Below are 27,673 nucleotides of genomic sequence, written 5' to 3'. Positions count from 1 at the left end.
GCTCGGCTCCGCTGCGGGCTGGCTTTTTTTTTTTTTTTTTTTTTTTTTTTTTTTTTTTTTCCGGGCCGCCCCGGCGGCTGCGTACTGGCCGTGGGATGGGAAGTGAAGCCCCAGCGAGCGGCTGCGGCGGCGGGGCTGTGCGGAGCAGCCAGCGGGAGGCGGCGGCGGCGCGGCGGTGAGCAGCCGAGAGCGCGGAGCCCGGAGGAGGGGAGCACCTGCAGGTCCAGGCGGCGGCTCCACCATGGCGATTCGCAAGAAGAGCAACAAGAACCCGCCGCTGCTGAGCCACGAATTCGTGCTGCAGAATCACGCGGACATCGTCTCCTGCCTGGCGATGCTCTTCCTGCTGGGGCTCATGTTCGAGGTGAGCCCTCCGTCCCGGCCCCCCCGAAACCCCCGGGCCCCGGCCGAGGCAGGCGACCCCGGAGGAACCGACCAGCGCCGCGCAACCCCCCGCAACGCCCCGCGGCCCTGCGGCCCCGGCCCGGCCCGCCGCCCCCTCCCGCGCCGCGCAGTTCCTGCTTCCCGCGAAGGGTTACGTGGCAGCCGGCGAGGGGCCGACGGGGGCGGCGGGCGCGGTCGTGGCGCTGGCCCTGCGCGGTGGGCGGACCCGGGGCCGGGGCAGCAGGGCCGGGTGACTGACAGGGACCCCCCGACCCACCCCGGCGGCTGCCGCCTGCGCGGAGGGCGGGGACGGGGTCACCCGGTGCCCCCCTCGCCCCGCCGACGGCCACTCACCCAACTTTCCGCCTTTGCCTCTCGGTTCCCCGAGGAGGATCGGGTCTGATCCCGACCGCGGCTCGCAACAGCTGTGTTGAGGAGTTGAGAGCTTTCGTTTCTCGAAGCAGAGGCGACGAGACTGTCAGGAGTGTGTAAATTCTCTTCCCACAGATCTCAGTATTTTGATGACTTATTTAACAGCTGTTGAATGTGGGTAATGAAGTTTGCAAGGTGAACCTGTAACATCCTACGGGTTTTTTCCACCCTCCTCGGTACATCCGCCCACTCCCCCCCCCCCACATGTCTAATTTTTTTTTTTTATCTGTAAGCCTGAGTTTCATTAAATATATTGATGATTACCATTTTGTCTCCTCTCCCCTTGGCATGTAACCTAGTGAGGATATTTTATTATTCATTTTTACTAGTTTTGTTTTTTTCTTCTTTTCTACTGTCGAGAATAGAGCTTAAAAGATGTGAGTGAAAGCGAGAAACTAATGGAATTGGGTTTTGGTTTTCCATTGAGCCCATTTGGGGGGGGGGTGATCATTAGATAACTTTATGTTATGCTTGCTTCTCTTCTAATAGACTTTTCTGAATCTACATATGGGCACTACTCACAGTGTCACATGGAGTTGCAGCCACTGCTGAGGGGGTGACAGAGTGAAGGGAAAGTAGAACCACCTTGTCAAAGAGCTTACTAGCAACCCCAACCCGAGACGTAATTTGTCTCCCCCAACAAACGAGGTAGAAATCACTTGCACAGGCCACACAGCTGTTGTTGAAGAGTCGATCAGATAATGTGGCTTGTGGAAGTCTGACAGTATTATATGATTGGGTGGTATTTAAAATGGGGTTTGGTGCGCGCCCTGTGGTCAAATGCCTGCTTTAGTTATTTATTCAATCTTGAACCCAGGGCTGGTGCAGGTTGGGCAGGAGCTCTAGACCTGACCTGTACCCCCAGTCCCTGGTGCTTGCTTGTTTCTGCGTGTGTCAGAAGTATGGCTCTGGGCTCAGTATCAGCCACACGATGCTAAATATTTGTGATCTCTGAATTTATGACATTTTTTTTTCCTGCTATGATATTAAAAGTAATACATCAAAGTAGTTGGTAGATGCTTGTCATGAGTCTGAGGCAGAAGAGTTGTGAATTCAAATCCAGTGTGGACTACATAGTGAATTCTGAGTCCCTCCCTGTCTTAAAAATAATAGTAATAAAAATAAAATGCAATCCTTTCTTGTGCACAGCAGTTTGTTATGACTGGCCATCTCCAGCTCCTCCTGGTAACAATTCCTAACTTGAGAGGCATAATTAGGGCTGTGATGATCTGTAGAACACATTTGCAATGCTCTAAGTGAAGTGAAGTATAAACCAGAAATTTGGACACCAAAAGCTCTGTTTTTATGTAAACTGCTTGGTATTCTTTTGCCACGTTTTTTAGGGAAAGTCACTCTTATGTTGATGATTATTTGGGGAGGGGAGACAGCGTCTTTCCGTGTAGCCCTGGCTGTCCTGGAATTTGCTATGTAGACCAGGCTGGGCTCGAACTCACAAGAACCACCTGCCTCTGCCTCCCAAGTGCTGGGACTAAAGGTTTAACAATAAGTGAATTGTTTTAATACTACATAGCTTTTAAAATCACTCCCAAAAGGAGTGAGTGCTAAAATGGTAAACAGAACAGAGCATTTGTGCAAGTCATTCATTTTCCTTAACCATATGTTAAAGATTTAGGTTTTGAAGGCACATTATTTATACGCAGGAGAAGCTGGCTGGATGGGTTTTTGCTGTTTGACTTTTAAAATAATTACCGCTAAATCTCAGTCAATCTAATTATAGAAGTACAGTATGTATGCTGAAATAATTGAAAGGCTGCTATTTTACAGAACCGGTAAGCCTTTTGTGGAAGAATATTGAGGAAATATTAGGGGATTTATGGTGAAACCAAGAAGAACTGACATGGTGTGTTACTAGCCAAACAGACAGGCACACAGGGATACTCCAGAAGTCTGCATTCTGCAGCTAATTCAAGTTAGGGACTATCAGAACTTAAGAGTCCTTATCTAGAAATGGGTTATTCCAAGACTTAAATTACCTATTATATGTAGTGCCTCACTCAATGTTTGACTTATAGGAAGGTAGCTATGGTTATTCCTTAGAAATTCATCCAGGTTGGAAAACAGATGGCAGATTAAAAACAGAAGTCTCTCTCTCTCTCTTTCCTTCTCTCTCTCTCTCTCTCTCTCTCAAGATTGAGGAAGAAGTAATCTAAGGGGAATGTTTAATTGTAGGACCTTTTTATTATACAAATCTTGTAAATAATAATGTTTTCTTTTTACAGCCGTTGTTGATCTACAGAATGCAAATACTGTTAGTGATTTTGTATTTAAAATAGGGAAAATGGAACAGTATAAAAGGATGTAAGGCTTCTTTGGAAGCTTCCTGGAAGGGATGCTATGGAAGAGTAGAGGGCTCCACAGAACCCTTGAGAGGCTAGACCTTGAAGATGGGCGGTCAGGGTCATAGGCTATTTGGCTGTTTGTACCTGATAGGTTTGTGGATATTGATATTTACAGTTATCATGGGACAGTATTAAAGGATCACTTAATTTATTTCTAGATTTATTGGTGCATATGTGCGCGCATATGCACACACAAGTCTTTGTACCACAGCACATGTGTAGAGATGAGAGGACACCTTTGTATTTGGTTTTAATTTTTTTACATGTATGGATGTTTTGCCTGCATGCATGTCTATGTACTACTTGTATGCCTGGTGCCCTTGGAGACCAGAAGAGGGTGTCAGATCCCCTGGAATTGAAGTTAGTTGTGAGCTTTGTAGATGCTGGGAATAGAACCTGGATCCTCTGGAAAAACAGCAAGTGCTATTAACCACTAAGCCGTCTATACAGTCCCACAAGTTTTTATTTATTTATTTATTTATTTATTTATTTATTTATTTATTTATTTATGGATAGGGTTTCTCTGTGTATCCCTGGCTGTCCTAGAGCTCACTCTGTAGACCAGGCTGGCCTCCAACTCAAAAGATCTGCCTGCCTCTGCCTCCTGAGTGCTGGGATTAAAGGTGTGCGCCACCACCCGGCCAGGTTTTATTTGTAAACATAGCTTGCTTTAATGGCATTACCCCATCTTTTATTTTTTTATTTATTTTTTTTTAACTTTTTTTTTTATTTATTATGTATACAGAGGAGGGTGCCAGATCTCATTACAGATGGTTGTGAGCCACCATGTGGTTGCTGGGAATTGAACTCAGGACCTCTGGAAGAACAGTCAGTGCTCTTAACCTCTGAGCCATCTCTCCAGCCCCTACCCCATCTTTTAAAAAACAATTTTATATAAACAATGGAGAAGTAGAATTTGATAGTCAGAAATTCACATGGCTTTAGGAATCCCGTGTGTACAGTAATCATGCCTACCTCTAACAGTACAGAATAGTTTTCCTCTTTATAATATGAAGACACCAAGCCCCTACTGATAGCCACTCAAAAAACCCACTGAAATCTTATAACTTTGCATATGTAGACTTGGATCTCTCATTAGATTGTGGTAACCTATGTAAGATAGATCTAAATTAATTTAACTTTTTTTCTTATAAGTGGATAGTAGTATAAATGTCCAAAACGGCCATTTTTACTATTTAAGTAATAAGCACCAAGGTGGCATGTTTATACTCTACATCTTCCTGCCAGCTTGCTGAAGCAGTGCTGGATGAGATGTGAAGTTAGGAAGCCGGAAGTGGCAACAGATGACTTCCACTGGACATTTTTGGTGGGTAGAGCCCTTATTTTTCCCTCTTGCCTAATATCCCATGCTAAGCCAGCTGGAAGCCAGATCTTAATTTTATTTAGAAGCCTTGCATAAAAGGATAATCTAATTTTTGTTGTGTTTAGAATTTGGTACTATATTCATCTTTGAAGACTTACATTTGCCATGTATGATGGAAAACAAAGTTTTCTCTAGCTGTGGTATTGATAACCTTATATTAGAAACTGAAAATGGGGGACATGCAGGCAGCAGAAGAGACAGTATAGATATTGTGCACGTATACATGCCCAAATACCCACCCAGCGCACGTGTGTCGGGGCCAGAGGACAACTGTGCAGAATCTGTTCTCTCCTGTCATTGTATGTGTTCAGGGAATCAAAGTTGTCAGCCTTTAACCCACCAAATCTCATTTTATTTTAAATCTTTTTTTAGCCTTGTATTGAGAGAGAGAGAGAGAGAGAGAGACAGACAGACAGACAGACAGACAGACAGACAGAATGAGAATGTTGGGGAGGTGTCAGAAGGTGACTTGCAAGAGCCAGTTTTCTCCTTCTAGCACAGGCATCCCAAAGATTGAACTCAGGTGTCAATCTTGGCAACCAGCGGTGCCCCCCCCAGCCGCCTCCCCAGGTTTTAATGCTCTCCCCTTGTTAGCTCTTGTCTTCATAGCCTCCCCGCTCAGTAACTCACTTTAGTGACCATATTCTAGACGGGTTTGTTTTGTTTCGTTTTAATCATGGGCCTGAGTTATCTCTAGATCAAGAGTCCTAGGGTAGCAGAGTTCAGACACAGCCCACACAGTGTTTGCTGCCCCACACCCCATCCCCCGTCCTTCCGCCAACTCTAGCTGGTCCACGCTGCTGGAGTCACCTTGCCTCTTCCTTTCCTCCCGTGTCTTAGCTCTCGCTGCTTCATTTTTCTTCCTGTAAACTTAACTAAAGTGTTAGAACCCCAGGGATGCCTGCAGCCTCATCTTTTACTGCACTGTGGGTTCCGTGAGTTTGCTATGTGCAATATCTGTGATGGTTTAATAAGCCGAGTGTGATGAAAGATTAACAACAGTAATAAGATAGAACAATTACACTCTAATACCAGTTACGGGGAGGCGGCCTCTCGTTATCCTCTTACGTTGTGTCCACCCTTCTGAGGTGAGGTGAGATGAAATGAGGCGGATGATGCACGTGTCAGGCTACGGTGTCAAGGTTACCGGGCACAAGCACTGCCCTGAGTTCATCCAGGAGCCACAGCAGCCATAACAGGCCAGCAGTGCCTGCATGGTGAGCGCACTGGACGGAGGTGGTTGATGGCCTGGGTTAGACAGTGAAGCAGCACAGGACTCACCACACTGCTCGCGATAACACAGTTTAAAACTGGCCTCCCGTCAGTCTCCGTGTCTTCAAGGCTGCCATTGACCACGGATACCTGAGAGCCGTGCCTAAGCGGGGACTGCTGGTCCTTGCTGTGCCTGGCCTTTTCCTCACCTGAGTCCTGGGATTGCAGCCTGCACCAACATAACCCAGCTGTTTCTGCCTTTTATATGCATCTCACTTTACATTGTTGAGGGGTTCTAGAAACAATCATGCACGTGTTGATATCACAGAATTTTGCCTCAGACATGACCTGCCATCTTGTGCTTGTCCTGGCCAGGCAGCATTGCATTCATTATATATACCTACCCCCCCCCCCCACGCCCCTGCTTGCAAGTAAAACAAGTTTTATCAGATGTCAGCTGCTGTGGTAGTACAGCCTTGTGATGCTCGGGCTGGGGAGGCTGAGGAATGATTTTAGTTCTGAGGTAGCCTTAGCTGCATGTCAGATACCGGGCCAGCCTACCTCTCTCTCTGTGTGTGTGTGTGTGTGTGTGTGTGTGTGTGTGTGTGTGTGTGTGTGTGTGTGTGTGTGTGTGTGGCGATGGGTGTGGGTGTGTGTGTGTGGGTGTGTGTGTGTGTGTGTGTGTGTGTGTGTGTGGCGATGGGTGTGGGTGTGTGTGGAGAGATACAGATACACAGAGACTGGGTGGGCTGATGGGTGGATCCTCGTTCGTTCATTCCCCCTCCACTCCCTTGCGTATAAATTTCTTCAGTTCACTTAAGTGAGACAGTAAGTCCATCCCTGACTCATGACAAATTAGTCAAACACAAGGCCCACCCCATACACGGTATATAAGAAACATGAAGGAATTCCGTGCATAGAGCTGAGTGCCATCTGCAAAACATCCTGTGGCATTTGTGCAGAAACCCCAGAATGTAAAAACAAAGAGCCAAATTGCTACTGATCTCAGGCATGTGGATAAGGGAGACTTAGCCTGTGCCACGTCACAGCTGAGGAGGAAGCGGGCAGGAGAACTCTGCTTATAGTTCTCTTCCTAACACATCTTCCCACTGTTTTCCTCTTTGTATTTAATTCCTCCTTTTCCCCGGGAACTGTCCTTTGGCACAAACTCATTATCTGTCCACTCCTAAAAACAGCATCATCGTGACTGTCAGCTAAGAGAATCTGGTGCCATCTTGTCACACTTAGGCTTTCAGTCCACTGCAGTTTGACGTCTCCGAATCCTTCACTGACATCTCGCAAGCTGTGACCTGTGAGGACTTCCTTATCTCACCTTTGGGAAACGCGACTTTGTAACTCCTCCGCTTTTTCAGACATTCTCCTCCAGGCTTTGGGGATGTTCACTTTCTGTCACTGACGTTTCTTTTTAGGTTAGGAGACCGCTGGTTTTCCCATGATGTCACAGTGTGGGAAGTCAGGCCGTCTTGAGGTGACCCAACTGCTCTGGGTCTGTAGTGGAGTGAACACCGGACGGAGCAGCAGCTGTTCACATCCTGACCGACAAGCAAGAGACAGGACAGTGGCGCCTCACGGGCCAGGTGACCAGGAAGGCTCCCGCCAGACTCCACGAACTCCTGGTCCTAGTGGTCACGGGCTGAGGGCCAGGCTTTGGCACACGGGCCTTTAGGAGTCACCCACGCATAGCAGGGACTTGAGTCTTGGCGTTCTCTGTCCACTCTACACAGTGCCTACTTGTGTCGATGATGAAAACGCTCCCACAGTTCAGCTTCTGTCCAGAAATAGCAATTCCCGAGTCTTTAAGCTCACTTCTGCCCGCCGGGTTCTAGATTTGGATGTAAGTGGCCAGCAGCTGTTTGCAACCATGCATCTCCCAGGAATCTCAGTTAGTTGATCAGTTTCTTCCCTTCCGTTCAAAACCTGCTCTTCTTGTACCCCACGTTTTTATTAGCGTTTGTCACCGTCTTGTGCACGCTGTAGGCACCGGTAAGTAACGTCGGACCCTTTCTTTTGCTTACCAAGTGTTAGTTGGCCTCTTAAGTGCCTCCTCTATCCACCCCACCGTCCTGGTGCCAACTCTACTGTCCTTCATTGGCTGTCTTGCAGAAGTCTTACACTTGGCTTGCATGTTTACTCTGTGGTGGTTCACCTTCTGTTTATCTCTAATACGGACAACTTTCCTAGTATATTTCTAGGTCCCATGCTGGGCCCTTCTTCACCATTGCATTCATACCTCACTGTGGAGGTCAGAAGACAACCTCCAGGAGTCAGTTCTCTCCCTCTACCGTGTGGGCTGCTGGGGTTGGGTTCAGGTCGTCAGGCTTGGTGACAAGGCCCTTCCCGGCTGCGCCGCCTCTGCAGCCTCCCCATACTAGGTTCTGAGCACAGTGACTGGATGATGTTGGCAGGACCCCAGCTCAGACGGCACTTATTTCGTAATGTACGGTAGAAGTGAACGCAGTCCCACCGTGTCGTGTGACTGGAAGGAGAGGGGCACCCTTGGGGTGGTCTGACAGAGGAGCGCCCCACTCTGAGAAGACAGATGTGATGGAACTGAGCTTTAACAGGAGGAGACTGTGGAAGGGGCCAGAAAGCAGAGGGGACCTTTGGAGACATGGAGGCACGTCGGCCACACTGTGCCAGGAAGGTTGTCCGCAGGTAGAGCAGGGAGCATGGTAAGATGATGATGGTGGCGGAGGTGTGGAGAACCCAAGGGGGCCTGAGACCCGTGTAGGTTACCACCCCTCCTTAAAAATCTTGGGGTCACACTGAAGCACCTCAGTGCTGTTTGTGTTTTTCTGCCTCTCGTCTGTGTACTGTGGCCTGACCTCAGGTTTACCTTGTTTCTGCCTCTGCTGCTCTCTGCACCCCCTGTGCACCTCGGGGACGTCAGACAAGCTCTTGCCCACACCTCTGAGAAGCATTTCCTACCCCAAGGACCAGCAGAGAGCTTGGTCCTTTATCCTGAGTGTCTAGTGGAGACAGCTGGCACAGATCCTGCAGTATCGGAATAGTCTGTTTACCACCCCTGACGCAACAAGGCTTCTTGTCATGGGATTAGTTCATTCATCAGTATTTGAGCCTTTCTGGTGGAGCACTGGCCTTGGTGCCTGTGAGTGCTGAGTAAACATTCCATCCTGTGTTCTGACCACTTTACTTTGACCAGTAGTCAAGTTGATGAGATACCTGCTGACCAGTTAACCAGGCATGCGGGGGAGGGAATGAACACATAGACGCTACATGTGGTCCATCCTCAGTTACACAAACTCTGCTTCCTTTTATTAATTTACACGTTTTCCTTGATGGGAACTTCAGTGAGTGTTCTGTAATAGAGAATCGATATTTGAGAAATCATTATTTACTGGGTCAACCGAAGCCATCGTTTTATTTTTGAAATGTCAACAGTACACATGGGTTATGTGATCCGAATTACAGAAAAATCCTTCAATGACTTGTCCTAACTCCAGACGCTACTTGTGATCAGAAGTTCCCACTGTGTCTACCCAAGGTGCCACGGAATCGGGGGCCTTGCTTCGTGAAGCTGGGGGCAGAACCTGTGATCTTTCTGCCCTTGATGTACTCATCTGGGAGAGTGACAGCTGACGTTTCTTGTGCTTTCTGCCCCCAGATAACAGCAAAAGCAGCCATCGTCTTCGTTGCTCTTCAGTACAATGTCACTCGGCCTGCGACAGGTAGGTCTTTATGCAGACATGCCATTGAACAAATCGGGAGGTATCCATGGACACTAAAATCTATGTTAATCTCTAGTGTCTGGGCTTTCTTTTATCCTAAGCAGGGTACGAAACCTGGTTTTATGTGTTGATTGTTTCTTATATATTTTGTGCATGGTCTTGAAATTCCATCGGAGACTTCTTTGTATTGCTTCCTCTAATCCTCTCCTGAAGGAACTCCTGAGAGTCAGTGAGCTCATGCAGGTTGTTGGGCATGCGGACTTCTCGAGGTGCGCTCTTCTGGCTCAGTTTTTCTGCCCTTTGTTATACTTTAGGCCAGGGATAATCCCTTCAGACTTACTCTTTTAATTTTTTTTTTATTCTGCCTTAAGCAAGTATTTTGCCTAGAGAAAATATTAGTAAATTCTAGGAATTCTCAGAAAATTGTGTCCACATTATGCTTTCATTTTAGAAAGGTTTGTTTCCAAGTTATGCTCTGTAAAAGTGAAGCTGCAGTGGGAAGTTGGCTGCGGCAGAGTACTGTGGTTGGCTCTGGGAAGCAGAGAGAAGATGCCGCTGCTGCCTTAAGGAAAAGGGAATGTGTCTGCCAGGGACCTGCTGCGGGGTTCCCACCCTGGCGGAAGACCAGAGGGACTTCAGAATCGACAGGCTGAGTTGATTCTGTTGTGTGTAGTTGCACAAATGCTTGGTTGAGTGGCTGGGAAAACAAGTTGCTCGAGACTGTAGTGTTGCGTGGCATTGGAGATGCCAGAATGCTGTTGTCACCTAAATGCCCCTAAACAGACCTCAGAACTCCACGAACAGATGCCAGCAACTCATAAATACGAACATTTATTTTGAAAAACTGAAAGCAAATTCAAAAATTAACGTAACTTTTAAGTAGTAGCCGCATCTCTCTGGTGCTTGGAAACCAGAACCAAAGCAAACAAGTCAAATTACCTTCAGTGAGAATCATAATGGAGGGCCAGTGCAAGTCCAGCCGGAGGGCGCGGAGGCTCTCAGGTGAAGTCCGCCAGGTAGTGGTGGCTCCCTGTGTTTGGTTTCTGGTGGCCGTGACTAACATATGTCAGGTCTTCTGTAAGTATTCCGTGGAGCTTTGGGTGGCAGACGGCCTCTTGAGCTTTCGTTCCCCATGGCTGGGGACACTCAGGAGAAACCGTGATAGCGCTGTAGAAGTTTACTCAGTTAATCTCCTTTTGTTTGTTTCCATAGCTATGTTGTACCGAGTGCTGTTTTCATAATCTCACATATATTTTTTTTGTGTGTGTGTCCTTTTTGGCTTTCAGAAGAACAAGCTACTGAATCAGCATCCCTTTATTACTATGGTTTCAAAGATTTGGCTACAGTTTTCTTCTACATGCTAGTGGCGATAATTGTTCACGCCATAATTCAGGAGTATGTGTTGGATGTAAGTATACACTCTTAGAAATCCTATTTTGTAGAGCACTGCTAGTTCTCCATGCTGCAGTCATGGTATGTTAGGTGTGTTGTGTGCTGTGTTCTTGAGTACTAATACCTGCCTTTGTTTTTAGAAAATTAACAGACGAATGCACTTCTCCAAGACAAAACACAGCAAGTTTAATGAGTCTGGTCAGCTTAGTGCATTCTACCTTTTTGCTTGTGTTTGGGGCACGTTCATTCTCATCTCTGTAAGTATGTCACTCGGCGGTCTGAACCTCATTCACACTGAGCCCTCTGCTCGGGAAGGAGGGTAATTAAGAGTAATTTCCCGAGAGCGGAGAGTCTGAGCTGCTGACTGGGGATGTCATCCTGAGATCTTGGCACTTGCAGATCTCCCCATTCACAAAAAGGATCCCACGTCAGCCTCAGCTTGCCGGGGTTAGAAAAGCAGAAATGTTGTTAGTCAGTTCCTCCTCGAAACAGTCCGGGCGGCTCCCAAGCAACCTAAGCATATAAATGTTCAAGTAAGACGATCAGGACCTTCAGCTCTCTTTAGTGAGGAGAGGGAGGCCAGTGTCAACTTTAATGTTAAATAACAGCACCCTTCATATTCCATTATGTGGCTTTCCACACTTTTGAGATGGTTAAGCACATGATTCTTTTAAATCTTCATGGTGGGTTTTAATAAGAGTCAAAGTAAGATGCCTGGGATCTAGACTTAATGTCAGAGGTGTATTAAAACTCAACTTCTCAACCCAGTGTCCAGCCCATCTCACTGATGTAATGGACATAAAGGAAATGTCAGCTTAAAATCTGTTTTATGTGAGCTTTTAGTGTAAGAATTACATTGGGCCGGGCAGTGGTGGCATGGGCTTTTAATCCCAGCACTCGGGAGGTAGAGGCAGGCGGATCTCTGAGTTCGAGGCCAGCCTGGTCTACAGAGTGAGTTCCAGAACAGTCCAGGCTACACAGAGAAACCCTGTCTTGAAAAACCAAAAAAAAAGAGTTGCACCAGGGATACATAGTCTTCTTAAAGTTGTCACTTTAGGTTTTGGAGAGTTGGGTTTTTTTGTTTTTTGGTTTTTTGGTTTTTTTTTTGCTTTGTTTCTTGTTAATTTTTCACCAAATACATCCAGTTTTCTGAGAACAAGATTTGCAGAGCATTGTGTGCGTTGCCTCATTGTGGACTTCTGTCAAGAAGCGCTGTTTTCCGTTCTCTGATTACATGGATAAAACACATCCTCCCAAAGCTGGCCCACAGCTGTCACGTTCTGTTGCTGTTCATTGCACACCGTTAGTTTGCGGTACTTCTTTCTCTCCTGTACAGCGCTGAAGGATACTTGAAATCGGGTACTGTATCCTACCTGGTTTATGTCTCATACTTAACTTAGCTAGCATAGGCCGTTCAGATCACATTGGAGAGCTACAACATTGGGTTTTAGCTTGCTCTTTGGAACCTTTTGTGGGGAATTGTAAATGTTTGCATGGTACTCATAGGCCAATTTTCCTGTCTCTTAGGAGAACTATATATCAGATCCAACTATCCTGTGGAGGGCTTATCCTCATAACCTGATGACGTAAGTTATTTTTTTTTTATCAGGCCTTTCTTAACTAAATACTGTTCCTGTCACAAACAAGCCGAACCCATTCCTGTTCCTCTCTTCCGGACTTGATGCTACTACATGGAGTGGGTGCATTCCCTGCAGCAGAAGGACAAGGGCATCACCACTGTCCTGAGGAAGAAGAGCCGCCGTGTGCTGGTCTCTGTTTGCATTACCTTTGCCAGCATGAGACAGCTGATCTTAACCATTCTTTTTAAAGATTATTTTATGTATACGACTTTTTGCCTAGATGTATGTACGTGTGCCACCTGTGTGACTGGTGGAGAGGAAGTCAGAAGGCGGCTTCAGATCCCTGGAACTGGAGTTGTGGGTGGTTGTAAGCCGCTGTGGGTGTGCTGGGAATCAAGCCCGGCTCCTCTGTAAGAGCAACAAGTGCTCTGAACTGATAGGCCCTCCATCTCCCCAGGCCCTGATTTTAACCAGTTCAGTTTGGTGTTCTCTTCTCTTCCTACACCCTTGTCCTTCCCATCTGCATGGCTCCATCTTTCCGTGGTTTTCTTGGCTTTCCCGTGCCCACTCCGTCTCTTCGTTCCTTCATTTCTGTCTGTTCTGGACTGTTCCCGAGGCCGTGGTTCTCCTTTATCTTGCTGGCATCCTGCGGGTCTGTAGCTTGTTTCCGGGAGCTTAGTGGACGGGACACAGTGAGCTGTTCTTGCTCTTCAAGCCTCAACCTGCCTAGTGCTGCTGCTGCACGTGGGTTCTCCTCGCTGCTGCACCTGTAACGAGTCCCTCGTACCTCCTGTTGTTCAGCTTATATTTGTATAGCATCTATATAATTTAGATTGCTCTCTGGTCATCTCACATGTGTGAGTTCTGCTTTGTGTCCAGACCCACCAAGACTGTACCTTTCAACAGTGGAGTGCTCTCTTTCTGATGTTGTTTGTATATTCTCTCTCTGCTTAGAAAGTTCTAGGTGCTTCCCACCTGGAAAGTACTCACTGAGTACTTGGTGATCTAAAAACTAGAGAAAAATTTATGAAGGAAGGGAGTCACATGGCTGTGCGTGTATTTGAATTAAATGCAGCAGTAATATCCCCCTTACTGAGTCATTCTCTGATTTAAAAGAAATAAACTAGAGTGATGTGTTGACCTTTTGTAAGATGTAGTTATAAACATCATACTTACATGCAGCTGTATTACCTCCTGGAAATGTCTTCAGATTGGCTTTGTGGTCTCCATTTTAACATATAGAGAGCGTGAGAAGGGAGATGATCAGTCAGAAGGGCAGAGGTTTCTAATGTAAAGAGGAGCCTGTGAGTGACTGAGATGCATCTCCTGGGAACCCTCCTGCACCTCTGTCCTGCCTTTAGTTCTGCCTCAACCTCCACGTGTTTGCAGCCGGATGGAAACCATATTTCACTAAGGAAACAGCGGGGTATTTGACACTGAGAACTGCCCGTTTCCGGTGACAGTTACTCTATGAGCCATTGCTCTGCATCAGCCCCTCCCCCTTTGGGCATGTATTTGATACAAACTAATGGGTTTCGTTGTGACGTCCGTCGGGTGGTCTCTTGCCCCATTTCCCCGTTGGTGGAGCCTTCTAGGTCTGTGGGTCAGCCGTGCCCCGGTGGATGCCCATAGCTGGCATGACCTACTCCTCAGCCTTCGGGAACTGACAGGCAGGCGGCTTTGCTCAGCGTTGTGGCAGCGGAGTGGACTGCACGGTGGGCAAACCCAGCGAGCCGGCCGCTGCTCGAGCTGCGGAGAGATGGCTCAGTCTCGTGAAACGACAGCGAAAACATGGCTGCCTCGTCTACCCCGGGCTCTCGCGCCTGTTCGTATTGGGGTTCTTTTGTTTCGTTTTAAATACTATACTTTAAAAGATACGTTTGCTTTCTCACACAGCTTTCAAATGAAGTTTTTCTACATCTCCCAGTTGGCATACTGGCTCCATGCGCTCCCTGAACTCTACTTCCAGAAAACCAAAAAAGTAAGCGGCTGTGGTTTAACTTTAGGGATTGTCTTGTCGTTTCTCACACGGAATACCCGTCCTGGGCCTCAGCCTTGTTTCTGCCGTTCCCCACCCCTTCATTCGAAAGCCAAGATTCCTAAATATTTCTTTTAAAAACCAACGATTTTGTTTCACTTTTACATTTAACATGCTGGTTGCTCACTTTTAAATTAGTGGTAACTTAAATTAAAACTTAAGCAAGATTTTAAGATGTGTTAGTTTCCTCTTACTGGTTTCTGTGTTTTGGGGGTGGGGGTGGTGGTCAGCAATTTATTTCACAAGTAACTAGTTGGTGTCCAATTGACAGTTCTGTGTGTAAGTCCAAAATAAGAGTTCAGTGTTGACAGAAATGTAAACCACAGTTGAGTTTCCAGCAGGGCAGCCCTTCCTGATGGGTGGGGTGGGGCAGCCCCTTTAGCCTTGGGAAAAGGCGTTTGCTTAGAGAAATGGGTGAAGTACGGGCGCTCTTGGTGCCCCCTTTCTGAAGCCGGCCTCCATGTCATTGCACAGTCAGGTTCCTTTATCTTAGGGACCTCTTGTTCCTCTGCCCATCATCGCTTGAAGCCAATGCCGCCGACCTGTGCTCTGGGAGGCTCCCTCTGTACCGTCTCCTCCTCTCTCTGTACACCATGCCTTAGCCGTTACACCATATTCCCTAAGTTTATCATTGTCACGGGAGGGTTGCGCTTTCAGGATTTCCTTTTCCCATGATTAATCAAGTATCTTTATTTTTGTGTAGATAGATTTTTAAAAAAGAAAAAACTCTGTGGGATTTATTTGAAAATAATGTCAGGGAGGGATAAATCGGTAGAGATCTAGACGAGACAGACAATTTCTGTCTTTAATCACTCTGAGCCTGTTCCAGCTGCACATGAGTTCATCTTACTCCTTGTTGGTTGTGTGCAGATTTATGTTTGCCACAGTTAGAAGGTTCCTGACTGATTGATCTCTGCCCTCTCATAATGCACAAGTAGTCTTTGAAAAGTGCGTACCAGTCGGCCCTTTATCATCAGGCTGTGCCCGCTGTCTGCTGGGGTCAGGAAACAGTACCAAGTAGAGGCCATGTCCTCTGGCACATGTTGCTGTTTCTGTAAGGTGGAATGCTTTCCCAGTTACCACACAGATTAGGTATAATTGCACAGGTCACTGCTTTTGAATGTCTAGGAATGAGTAGGCCCACAGTTTCCAGGAGCTCTTCCCTGTCTGCCGAGCTCCTTGGAGTCTTAGGTGTCCCAGCCGCACTGTTCAGAATAGTAGCTGGTGGCCCCCGGTCAAATCAGTACAAACACAGTCCCGCTTCCTAGTCAGACTGGCCTTAGAGCCTTTTATCCATGTGTGGCTACCAACGACCGTGTCGGGTAGAAGGTACACACACACACATTCTCTCTCTCTCTCTTTCTCTCTCTCTCACTCACTCACTCACTTTTTAAAAGATGGTTTTTCTGTGTGGCTCCAGTCTGGATAATAACTCATGATCCTCCTGCCTCGGTCTCTCCTGAGTGAGGGAAGGCGATAGGTGTGTGCCACCATTTATGGCCTGCACAGAGACTTAGGGAACATTTGTGTCATTGTGGAAAGCTTTGTTGGACAATAATACTGAGAGTGTCATAGTTTCTTGATGCTTTACTGCTGGACATGGCTCAACTGTTTGAAGCTTTCTTCGGGTGTTTGCATACCCATGAGAATAATACTTGTAGATTTCGTTATTAATCAGTGTCTGCATCTTGCTCGCTGACCCTAGTAAGTTAAGAAGGAACATTTCAAACAGTTGTGCATTTTAGCTTCCAAAGCTTCTTTCTTATCAGTTCTTGCCAGATGGCATCTCTCCAGAAATGCAGTCTAGTTTTTAGGGAATAATTTGCATAACTTAGAACTTAAACTATTTTTAACACTTACACGTGACAGTTGAAAGTAACTGTTTCAAGTAATTAGCATAATTTGAAAGTAACAGCTGCATATGTGTTAAAGAGTTTCTTAAAATTTCCTCTATGAAATGTATTTTGGGAAGAACTCTTTACTGGAAGACAGTAGTACGGTGCTTGTTGTGAACCAGTCTCCCGGGCGGATGAATAAGAAAGGAACGCTGTTAACGGGTGGAGAGGTGTGGCGGTGGCAGAGAGTGAGCTCAGTGCCCTTGATTGGAAGATTTCAGTCATGTAACTGGAGTGTGAGCACATCTCCATTTTGTCCGAGAGGAGATTGGAAATGGCCTTTCTTAGCCAGGCATTGTAGGGTGTCCCACAGTCCCAGTTCCTGGAGGGCCTGGAGCAGGACTGCTGAGTCCAGCCTGAGCAATGTAAAAAGAGACCTCATCTCAGAGAGAGTAATTGCTTGGCTAGTTTGACCTTGCAAGATTTGAAGGAAGTCGAGAAATAGTCAAATGTTTTGTTGCTGATAATCAGACTGGCTTTGATTTTAGATAATATAATTGATTATTATATAGAATACTAGAAATGTTTCCCCATCCCTGCTTCTTGACAGCCAGAGTCGCCTTTCCAATCCCTGTCACTCACCACTAGCGCTTCCCTTTGAATTATTGCAGAGCTTTTTCATAGTCTGTCCTTAGACCTGCATCCGGGATTTAAAGAAGCAGTGGGGGGTATTTTAAGTCTCTGTGCCTTTCACAAACACTGATTATTACTCAAAACCATCAGTATAGATCCCTGTAATAGGAGAGCTTTTTAAAATGTCAGTTTAAGATGAGATCCTCGACTAACAAGTAAAAAATGTTGCTTAAAGTTATTTATAGTTTCGGAATTCATAACTTAAGCATACTAATTAGATTTTCCATGAACACTGAGATTATTCAAGTTTTGTGGCATTCCACAATTTCCTTCTCCATAGCTGTATGGACGTTAGTGTTGAGGACACACATAGCCAGATGTGGCGGCGCACACCCAGAATCACACCACAAAACTTCCTCCGAAAAGTTTTTTAAAAGTAAAATGACTGGGAAACTTTATTAACGGACTCGTTGTTGTAAGTGTTTTAGTTTGATAATCATAAGCAGAATCCTGACGTGGCTTTGGTGGAGAAAGGTAATCCCCACAACAGAATCCTAGGACTGCGAGTCAGTCTGTGCTCAGCCGCACACCTGCTCCCCCGTTCGCCTTCGCCGGGCCTGGAGCTCCCATAGCTGGGAGGAGCCGTCCTGGGACAGCTGGCGGACCCCCAGACTGCCCAGCAAACTGGTTTGGTGACATCCTTCCCTCTCAGAAAGCCAAGTTCTCCCCAGACCCCTTGCTCCTCTCCCTTCCCCCACACCCTCGGTGACTGTGAGCACCAGAGCCTGGTGTCAGACTAGCGTTTGCTTATCATCTCCAGACATGTGAGCTCCAAAGCACATGGCTTCCTCCCACGGACTGCAGGATGACGGGGGAGTGTGACCCGGGACAGTACACCGAAGCCGTCATTTTCTAGATAACACTGTCTCCAGTTCGTCTCACCGTTCTTACCTGGGGGGGGGGGTGTTCTCCAGTGGCTCCCCGTGGTTGTGTGTGTCTCCTCGGTTCTGCTTTCTTTCATGGTGTTGGTCTGTGGGGCAGAGATGAGCTGCCTTGCCCAAGCCCACACCTGTGGGAAGCGCAGAACTTGTTTTCTTAGTTACTTACGCTTTTCCTGTGGTGCTCCTTAAAGCAACAGGCCCTGCTTTGGAAATGCTTGTTTGTATGCATCTAAGGGAACTTTTACTTAGGAAGAGGTTCCTGGATAACTGGCCTTTGGAAAGCAGCTGACACCTTTTAGCAGCTTGGGGAGTTAGGGCGGGTTTCAGTGAGGGCGGGTTTCAGTGAGGGCGGGTTTCAGTGAGGGCGTTTTACCTGCCATCATTACTGACCTGTTGGTTCTAAGACACAGTCAGCTGGCTATGAGAAGGACACAGGGTGGGCTGGGCTGTTATGTTAAACATGAAGTGTTGCCGTGTTCATCATCTCTGGTGCCTTTGTGCTTACAGGAAGATATTCCTCGCCAGCTTGTCTACATTGGTCTTTACCTCTTCCACATCGCTGGGGCTTACCTTTTGAAGTGAGTTGGGGTTTGCTTGGGTCTGTGTGGAGCAGCAGATAGTGTGCTAACTTCACGGAGCTGGCAGTTAACCTTTCTTCGTGTGTTCTGTCCACAGCTTGAACCACCTGGGCCTTGTTCTTCTGGTGCTGCACTATTTTGTTGAGTTCCTTTTCCACATTTCTCGTCTGTTTTATTTTAGTGATGAGAAGTATCAGAAAGGGTAGGTACTGTCTTTTGCTTGTTCACCAGTGGTTTGAAGTCAGGGGATTGTCAAAGCCTGTGTCCTTGAATTCTACAGTTTTCTTAGTACTACACCAAAAGAAAATGGAACCACTTGGCAATGTTCACGCTCTGTATTTTATTCTTTAAAATGGAGTCTGTCTTGGCTGGAGAACACACATAAAGTGTGAGAAAAGAAGCAAATTCACAGTTTCTCTGATCTCCATACATAGGCCATGGCCTACATGGACCCCTCACCCACCCCGCACAGCATACATACAATAAATACAATTGTTAAAAAGAAAGAAAGGAATAGGTAGTGCAGCCCTAAGAATATGCAAAGATTTCAATAAAGGATCAGATTGGAAAGAAAAACCCGAAAGGTGTCACTTGTAAAGAGTGTGACGCCTGTAAATGCTGAAAGGGCATTGTTTGCAGCGCTGCCCCGTCTTGGCTTTTTCCAGCATGTTTCAGCCCTTCAGTGAATACGTTCTGAAGCACATGGCAAGTATCTAACAATGAACAAAAATGTCCAGTGGTTGTCTGCTGGAGTTGTGAAAAACCAAAATGAGGTCATCGATGCCATGGACCTCTGACAGTACACTGCGGTGTGTAGAACTGCCCAGGCATCTGAATACAGAAACCATTTTTGCAGAGTAAGAAGTGCTGTTTCAGGAGGTGGAAAGAGCTTGTGTAGAGCAAGCGTGAGGACCTGGGTTCCGATCCCCAGCCTCAGGAAAAAAGCCAGGTATGGGGTGGCAACAGGAGGACATGGGTCTGGGCAGGCCAGGCTGGCCAGTGGCCGAGCGACCTTGTCTCTCACAGTCCTGAGAATGACTGAGGAAGACCCCCTCGCTGATTTCGCCCTCCAGGCTCAGCACACACGCACACTCATGACACAGAGACGTGCTGCTTGAATATGCGTGTGCTCAGGAGGAATCCATTCCGGTAGAACCGTCTCCTCTTGATTTTGTTCCGTGACTTTGCACGTTTCTCTTACAGGTTTTCCCTCTGGGCGGTTCTTTTTGTTTTGGGAAGACTTCTGACCTTAATTCTTTCAGTCCTCACTGTTGGTTTTGGCCTGGCAAGAGCAGAGAACCAGAAGCTGGATTTTAGCACTGGAAACTTCAACGTGCTGGCGGTTAGGTACAGTCCTCTCATGTCCCACCGTTACTAAACATGCCACCGCTTGGCCGTGTTACCACATCATCACATAAGTGCTCAGTAACTTGAGGCTAGGAAGTCCTGGACTTGGTTTCATGCCAGCTGCAGTTCCTTTCTACATTGAATGATAGTACTAAGACCCCCTTTAACTTCAGATTAATTTCTCGATGGAATGATCATTTCTTAACATAATCTTGCCAACAGAGTGAAAGTGTTAGCCATAGTCATTACCGTCAAATCACAGTAGGTGCGTTCTCCTCATCTCTAATTTCTTGTCGTTTTCTGCATGCTTTTCAGGATCGCTGTTCTGGCCTCCATCTGCATCACACAAGCCTTCATGATGTGGAAGTTCATTAACTTCCAGCTTCGGCGGTGGAGGGAGCATTCTGCCTTCCAGGCCCCACCTGTGAAGAGGAAACCGGTCGTGACCAAAGGCAGGTCTTCCAGAAAAGGAACAGGTTGGTACTGACTAAGCCGTGGAAACACCGGAAGTGAAAGCCTGGGGAACCATAGCTACGGGGCGTTTAGTTTCCAAATCTTACCAAGACAGCTCTGTTACCTTTTGTTTTAAAAGAAGGAAAAACACGTTTATGGAGTACACTTCAAGGACAGTGGTCTAGCCAACGACAAGAGTGCCTGCCTCTCTCTATCCAGCTGGTTAAGAGGACTGGAGGCAAAGTGACCCTCTGGCGTTCCTCTCCTTGAGTGAGGGGTCAGTCACTCTCAGGAGCGGTCGGCAAGCTGGAGTTACAGCAGAGCAAGAGCCTCACTAGTGACTAGCCGAGTGGGTGTGGCTCGGCGGGTTGTCAGCATCTGTTCAGGGTTTCATATCTCCAGCCCCTTCCCGACTGTAAGGAGATCAAGTTTTTATGTACATAAATCTTCTGATTGCTTGGCGCTTTAACTCTGCAAAGCCTGCATCCACTGCTCTCTCCCGTTGGCTTGTGACTGAAACACATTGACACTGCAAACGATATTTTCGGTGCATGTGCTTCTTGGAAGCGGGGAGTCGCGGCTGTAAAGACACATCCGCATTGGCTTGTTCCTGCTAAGTCCTGGCTCCCCTGGGTTCCCTACTCCAGCTTTGTCCAGCAGTTCTTGAACCTGTGGATCTCATTCGTCTCTCTCCCCTCAAACAGCTTAGATGCTGGACTGAACTGACATCACCTCTGTAGACGGATGTAAAGATCATTTGTATTTCAGTACATGAGTATCATACACGCCTACGTTATTGAGGTTATTTTGAATTACAGTGATACTTTGTAGTTCTTCTTTACAGTTATTGTGTGTGTGTGTGCATTTGTGCCAGAGCATGTGTAGAGGTCACAGTAGCTTCTCTCCTTCCACCATGTGGGGTCCGGGGATCAAACTCCTCAGGTCATCAGGATGGGCGGCAAGTGCTTCGACCCCTGAACCATCTCGCTGGCCCCCAGTAATGCCTTTCAGCGGTGACTTTATTGGGGTGTGACCTCCACATCATACAGTTGGCCTTGGAAGGGTACACATCACCATTTAAAGCAGAATTCGGTATTTATCTGTTGAGCATGTGTGCAGCGATCACAGGAGTACCTGGAGGTGTTGGCCATCCCCCTCCACCATGTGGGTCATCGTGCTTCACGGTGGGTGCCCTCACCCTCTGAGCCATTTGGAGGAATACAAACGTTTTTAAACTATATTTGCTAGCTGGGTGTGGTGGTGCATGCCTTTAATCCCATCCCTGGGGAGGCAGAGGCTAGTGGATCCCTGAGTTCAAGGCCAGCCTGGTCTACAGAGCAAGTTCCAAGACAGCCAGGACTACCAGAGAAATCCTGCCTCAGGATGGGGGGTGGGGGAACCACAATGTTTACAAAGTGATACCAACTGCTACCTAATTCCAAAACATGTTATAAAAGCTTCCCAGAAAGAGCCAGGTGTGGTGCTGTGGATGCCGTTAATCACAGCGCTTGGGAAGCAGAGGCAGACGGGCAGACAGGCAGAGAAAACGCCTGTACCTGTGGGCGGCTCCGTCCACTTCCTGCCCGAGCCCTTGGCAGCCACTGTTCAATCCTGTGTCTCAGTGGTTTGGTCTTTGCTAAATATCTTCTCTGCATGGCACAATACAGTAGTAGGTGCTCATCTGTGACTGGCTTCAGCTGACATAGTTTAAATTTTCTGCACATTACTGTAGGTATGCAAGCATGCATGCGTGTGGGCGGGGCAGAGGCCACCCTGTGGAGGTGGTTCTTCCACCTCACTGGGCTCCAGGGGTCAGACTTGATTCTGATTGCTGAGTCATCCTGTCCGCCTCAGCATAGTATTTTTAGGTTGTTTTATTTTTCTAAACGACATTTTCATTTATGGGGGGAGAGGGTGGAGGTGCCCATGTGCCATGCTGTGCCTGTGGAGGTCAGAGGACAACCTCTAGGAGTTCTGTCCTTCCACCTCTGGATCCTGGGGGTGAAACTCAGGTTGTGGCTTGGCAGCTGGCACCTTCACCTGCTGAGCCATGGCACAGGCCCTTAGCATCCTGTTTTGAGGTTCATCTGTTAGGGCCTAAGCCCTACTCAGTCTTGTGTGGATATACCATACTTTGTTTATCTGCTTGATGGACACTTGGGCTCTTTGTACTTTTAACAATAAGGTGATGTAAGCACACCTATACATGTCTTTGTCTGCACACCTGTTTCTGCCTCTTAGATATATATATGGGGTGTGTGGAACTGCAGGGTCATTAGGGAGAGTACTCAGACTGTTATCTCAAAGTGGCATCGTTTTAGTGAGCTGAGTCTCAGGTTTATACACAGTTATTCTTGTACTGTTTTCTGGGAAGACTAACCTCTCTCTAATGAATTTTGAAAAATTAGTCAGATCTGAGCTCTGGATTTTGCCAGATGTATTTAGGTGCCTGTCACTGTGCAGGTAGACACTGCCTTGCTGTGGCATGTGAGTAGTGTACTGCCCTTTTTCTGTAGTGTGTGGGCCGCTCACTGCATTGCTGTGGTGTGTGGGTCGCTCACTGCATTGCTGTAGTGTGTGGGCCGCTCACTGCATTGCAGTGGTGTGTGGGCCGCTCACTGCATTGCAGTGGTGGGTGGGCCGCTCACTGCATTGCTGTGGTGGGTGGGCCGCTCACTGCATTGCAGTGGTGGGTGGGCCGCTCACTGCATTGCTGTGGTGGGTGGGCATCTCACTGCATTGCAGTGGTGGGTGGGCATCTCACTGCATTGCAGTGGTGGGTGGGGCGCTCACTGCATTGCAGTGGTGGGTGGGCCGCTCACTGCATTGCTGTGGTGGGTGGGCCGCTCACTGCATTGCAGTGGTGGGTGGGCCGCTCACTGCATTGCTGTGGTGGGTGGGCAGCTCACTGCATTGCAGTGGTGGGTGGGCCGCTCACTGCATCGCTGTCTTTCTGTGGCTTTGGAAGTTTTGTGGACGGGAGATGGAGGGTCTCCAGTTTTCTTCTTTTTCACAGTTTGGTCGTTTTAGGGGCCTAGCATTTCTGTGTGAATTTTAGGATCTGCCTTTCAGTGTCTGCAAGAAGCACCTGGAGTTTTGATTCAAATTTCCTTTAATCTGTAAATTGCCTTGGGGAGCATTAACATGGATGTCTTTTCATTTATTCTGCTCTTTAATTTCTTCCAATTAAATTTTATAGTTATCAATCTAAATGTCTAGTACGTGATTAAATTTCTTCCTAAATATTGTACTCTTTTGGATGCTGCTATAAAATAGAATCCTCTCCTTAATTCCATTTTCAAGGTGTTCCGTGTGAGTATGGAGGTGCAGTTGGTGTCTTCATGGTGATCTGTTCCAGGTTGTTGGGTGTGTATGTACAAGTGCAATTGGTGTCTGCATGGTGCTCTATTCTAGGTTGTTGGGTGTGTATGTACAAGTGCAGTTGGTGTCTGCATGGTGATCTGGATCCTGAGACTTTACTGACTGACTTTAAAAGTGCTTTAGTGGGTGTGTGTTCTTTTGGATCATCCACAAGTGAAAGTAGTTTATTCACCTTCCTGGCCAATCCAGGTGCTTTATGTTGCATTCTCTTGCTAAATTATCCTGACTTAAGAACAGGTATGGGCATGGTGCATGCATAGAGTCCAACAAGTGTAGGAGACCAGCTCCCACATTTATTTATCCCAGGGACTCTTGAGGAATGAGGGATAGGAGATTTAGATAGAAATAAAGAGGGGGAGAGAAACAAAGAGAAACGCAGGATAGCCTCGGGTGGGCCTGGATCCTTATCCACCAGCCCAGAACATTATTCCAAAGGGCTATTTATAACAATGTTAGGGGAGGGGCAAAGGACCTCCCCCTTGCTAGATACAACCAAGTGTAGACCCTTAGAAATACCTGGTACTCGGGTCCGTGGTCCTGTCAACCTTTTATGCAGTCCTGCTGGGCACAGCCACTAGGGAACATAGATGGGCTCCAACAGACAAAGATGTCGGTGCCTTGCTCCTTGCCTTTCTCTCTCAGATGGTCTCTTACTGAACTGGAGTGAGGTCATGGCAAGCAAGCTCCACAGTTCCCTGTCTCTACCTTCTGAGTGCTGGAGTCACTGGCGTGTGTGGCCACTAGCAGCTTTCCTGTGGCTTCTGGAGATTTGAACTCGGGTCCTCAAGCTTGTGCAGCAAGTACCGTTGCCCGCTGAGGCATCTCCCAGCCCTCTTCCTCTTGATAACATATTGCCTTCATTCCTGGCATGCACCCACATTAGGGATGGATGATAACGCAGCTTTGCTGTGTTGGGTTTGAATTATTTGGTAGGATTTTTCCGTCTGTGTTCATAGAAAGGATTGGCCTGTAATTAGCCCTTTTTTTCAATATCCTTGTCAGGTCTACTAGCCTTGTAAACAGTATTAGATTTTCCCTTGGTTCCATGTCAGCATTGTTCTGTAAGTCACGGGAGGACTCCACGGTGACTCCGTCTTTGTAGATTTGCACTCAAGATAATGAAATTATTAAGACCTCTGCTTAATTTCTCCCTTTCAGTAACTTGTGATTTTCAAGGAATTTATGCCTGTTTTCCTTGTCAGTCAGAACCAGCATTTAAGAGCTAAGATGTAGCTCATGGGTAGAGCACCTACAGAATGCATGAACCCCAGTGTACAATTTCTAGCACTGTTAAAAAAAAAAAAAAGAAAAGAAAAGAAAAAGAAAACTTTTTAAATCTTGTTGTTGTTTTACTTTTTATTTATTTGTATGTCTTTTCTGTGTCATCAATTCCTGCTCTTGCTTCCAGGCTTAGGTCTGGTTGACTGTTTGTTTAACTGGTCTTGAGATGGCTCCTGGTCAGGGATCTTCACATCTCCTCGTGAATCACCCAGAATTCACTGCGGACTTTCTCCCTCATCCCTGTGTTGGGTAGACTCCTCAAACCTTGAACACTGTTCAGTTGCAAACATTTTAGAATTGTAATTTGAGCTCTCTTTTGAACCGTGACTGTTTTGTGAGTCCATTTGATGTAGTAGATGTCTGCCATTTGGTGCTTGTCTGTCTGCTGGTGTCTGACTAAATCCCATCCTGACTAAAGACGGTTCCAAAGGGTCTCCCTTCCTAAACTCTGCTGAGACTTTGATTACAGGTCAGCCTGTCCCCGGGTTCAGTGAATGCTCCTTTTACACCCCCAAAAGGACATATATTCTGCATCTATGGGGTGTGATTCACAGAAATCCACCTGCCTCTGCCTCCCCAGTGCTGCTGGACCTGGCACACCAGCAGAGTTTTAAGGAAGAGGCTACAGTCCACCTTTAACTGTAGTAGTGACCGTACCTAATGACACTTGTTCTGTGCTTTAAAGAAATACCTTAAGGTCTGTGCCACCCAGTGGGGACAGTTGCAGACCTTGTGACCTGACAGCAGTCCTCCACCCGACCTCCTTTTCCCTCTTTCTAGTAGTGACTTTCTGTTGCTTCGCTGCCCGGTTCCCGGTGTGGTCAGCCTCTGACCTGCAGACACCTCGTGCGTAGCGATTATGACTCAGTTTACCTGTGCTTCTCTCCTTTCAGAGAACGGCGTGAATGGAGCGGTCACATCAAACGGAGCAGACTCGCCCCGTAATAGGAAAGAGAAGTCTTCATAGTGGATCGTCAACTGATGGATTAATGGCCCCCAAAGAATCTGCTTTCTGCTCTGTCTTTCGGCACTAGCGATTTTTCTGTTGTTGAAAATCCGGTTTATGCTCTTTGATTTCTGCTGTTGTACCGTTCCTGCATTTTAAAGGGCATTTGAGGGGAGGATGATTACCGTGATTGAGAAAAGATTTTAGCTTAGACTCAGCTACCTGCCTTCAGAATAGTTTAGGGACCACCACATATTTTATTTTGCTTTTTGTCTTGAATGTTTTTTCTAATGGTTCGGGGAAAGACCATTTACAGAAACCCCGAATAACCAGTGAAAATTTTTCTTGCTCTCACCGATTTTTTATAATATTAGCAAGGTGACCTGTTCTAAGAAGGTCCTATTTTTTAAGTTGTCTTTCAGGGTAAAATGGAAATACTATAAAGTCAGATGTCAAACTTTTAATGTTTTCAGTGTTCTCTAATTTTTAGGAGTTTTTTGTAGCCTTTACACCTGGAAAAAAGATTTGTAAAATCACCAAAATAATTGTGTGCTTTATTTTCTAGGTAGTGGTTGTAGGTGTTACATCCCATAGTTATTGCAAGATTTATTACCGTATATTGGAGCAGATGTCTTACTAACATAAGAGTACTTAGGAAGTGAAGTCTTGTTGTGCATTTTCAACATATATCAACTGGCAATCAGAAAATGTTTACTGTGAAGAGGAATATCAACTTACATAGCCCTTTTTGGTATGTTTATTAATTCTTAATTGGGCTTGTAAGTTTGATAAGCATAGCATCTTAATGAAATACCATTTAACCTGCAAACCCTTGGAAAATGTAATGCCTACTTGATTTATATCTATAAAAAGGTGTCAGGTAATTATATTTGGAAAACTAATGCACTAACTTTAAAGAAATTGAAAATTCAGGTGGTTAGTCTTAACAGAAGACATGCTTTATGTTATACTATAGCTTTGGACCCATCTTTAATTGAGAAACATTTATCTGTATAAAACATATTTTTGGATAAATATATATATATATATTTGTATCTACAGAAAGGCTCTAAAAAGCATTTGAGTAAAATATTGGTTCCCTTTTCTATGGTTCTCCTTCCACCCCTTACGTTTGGTCTGTCCGCTGTCGCTCGTACAGTACACGCAGTGCTCCGTGTGGTGTCCACGTCTTGTTCCCATCTCTCATCTGTCACCAGCTGAAAACTGTTCGTGCCATTTTGAATAGAAAAGCTGCGGGGCCCCAGGCCTGTGGCTTAAGTTGCCATGCTGCTAGGAAGTTGTGCTTTCTCTTTCCAGCTGTTAACCTAACTTCCTGGGGAAAGTAGTAGCTCTCTGTAGCATTACCAAGTGTCTGTGGAACCAAATTTCTGCCATTCAAACTGGCATTATATTGAGAAATCAATCAAAATAAAAAATTTTTACTTTCAAAAGCTGCTTCCTGTCCTTCACTGTATGTTCATGCTATTTTGAGCATATGTTCTCATTATAATGTACTATTAAAGTCCCTGTTTTTCATACGCAAATACGCTTCCTGGTACCCGAGCAGTGGTGGCCGTCGGGAATAGTCAGTGTTCCCTCCTCGTGTAACTGGAACTTTTTTGAGGTATTTGCAACACTGTGTTCAATACAGTAGACTGCATTTCAGGACAGGAAAAAGAGGGCCTTAGTGTGTGATTAGAACTTGACAAGCCACACAGAGAGACACAGTCTAGTTGTAAATTATGCACCCTGGATCCCGGCTTCCTCAGACCCTGCAGAGGGTGCC

At 46.5% G+C, this 27,673-nt stretch overlaps 2 protein-coding genes and 1 long non-coding RNA gene across 3 annotated transcripts in view; 2 read left to right on the top strand and 1 right to left on the bottom strand.

Annotated features, from left to right (window-relative positions):
- Positions 1 to 955, bottom strand: part of LOC107400947 (uncharacterized) — a 38,482-nt gene extending 37,527 nt beyond the window's left edge. Inside the window, exon 1 of the transcript XR_013048934.1 lies at positions 739 to 955. The gene's annotated coding sequence lies outside the window, so the exon portion shown is untranslated. The remainder of the gene's footprint in view (positions 1 to 738) is intronic.
- On the top strand, positions 17 to 27,338 carry Tram1 (translocation associated membrane protein 1). Its single transcript, XM_076563720.1, has 11 exons — positions 17 to 364; positions 9,419 to 9,482; positions 10,769 to 10,890; positions 11,015 to 11,131; positions 12,402 to 12,460; positions 14,351 to 14,435; positions 18,409 to 18,479; positions 18,577 to 18,681; positions 19,683 to 19,826; positions 20,142 to 20,302; positions 25,835 to 27,338. Exons 1-11 carry the CDS (start codon positions 242 to 244, stop codon positions 25,906 to 25,908), a joined length of 1,125 nt encoding a protein of 374 aa, XP_076419835.1. The 5' UTR covers positions 17 to 241; the 3' UTR covers positions 25,909 to 27,338.
- LOC143271791 (uncharacterized) lies at positions 20,309 to 24,987 on the top strand. The gene is made up of 2 exons (XR_013048937.1): positions 20,309 to 23,637; positions 23,694 to 24,987. It is a non-coding gene; the product is annotated as an uncharacterized LOC143271791 (long non-coding RNA).
- Positions 27,339 to 27,673: the final 335 nt, after the last annotated feature.

The sequence above is a fragment of the Peromyscus maniculatus genome, chromosome 2 (genome assembly GCF_049852395.1).
Source record: "Peromyscus maniculatus bairdii isolate BWxNUB_F1_BW_parent chromosome 2, HU_Pman_BW_mat_3.1, whole genome shotgun sequence".
NCBI classification, from domain to species: Eukaryota; Metazoa; Chordata; class Mammalia; order Rodentia; family Cricetidae; genus Peromyscus; species Peromyscus maniculatus.
This window is presented reverse-complemented; position numbering and strand designations above follow the sequence as displayed.

Excerpts from the sequence above, each read along its gene's own strand:
- Tram1 (XM_076563720.1), top strand. The coding sequence starts at position 242 with ATGGCGATTCGCAAGAAGAGCAACAAGAACCCGCCGCTGCTGAGCCAC. Across the intron at positions 10,891-11,014 it reads TTCAGGAGTATGTGTTGGAT|AAAATTAACAGACGAATGCA; the intron begins GTAAGTATACAC and ends CTTTGTTTTTAG. Across the intron at positions 19,827-20,141 it reads TTCAACGTGCTGGCGGTTAG|GATCGCTGTTCTGGCCTCCA; the intron begins GTACAGTCCTCT and ends CATGCTTTTCAG.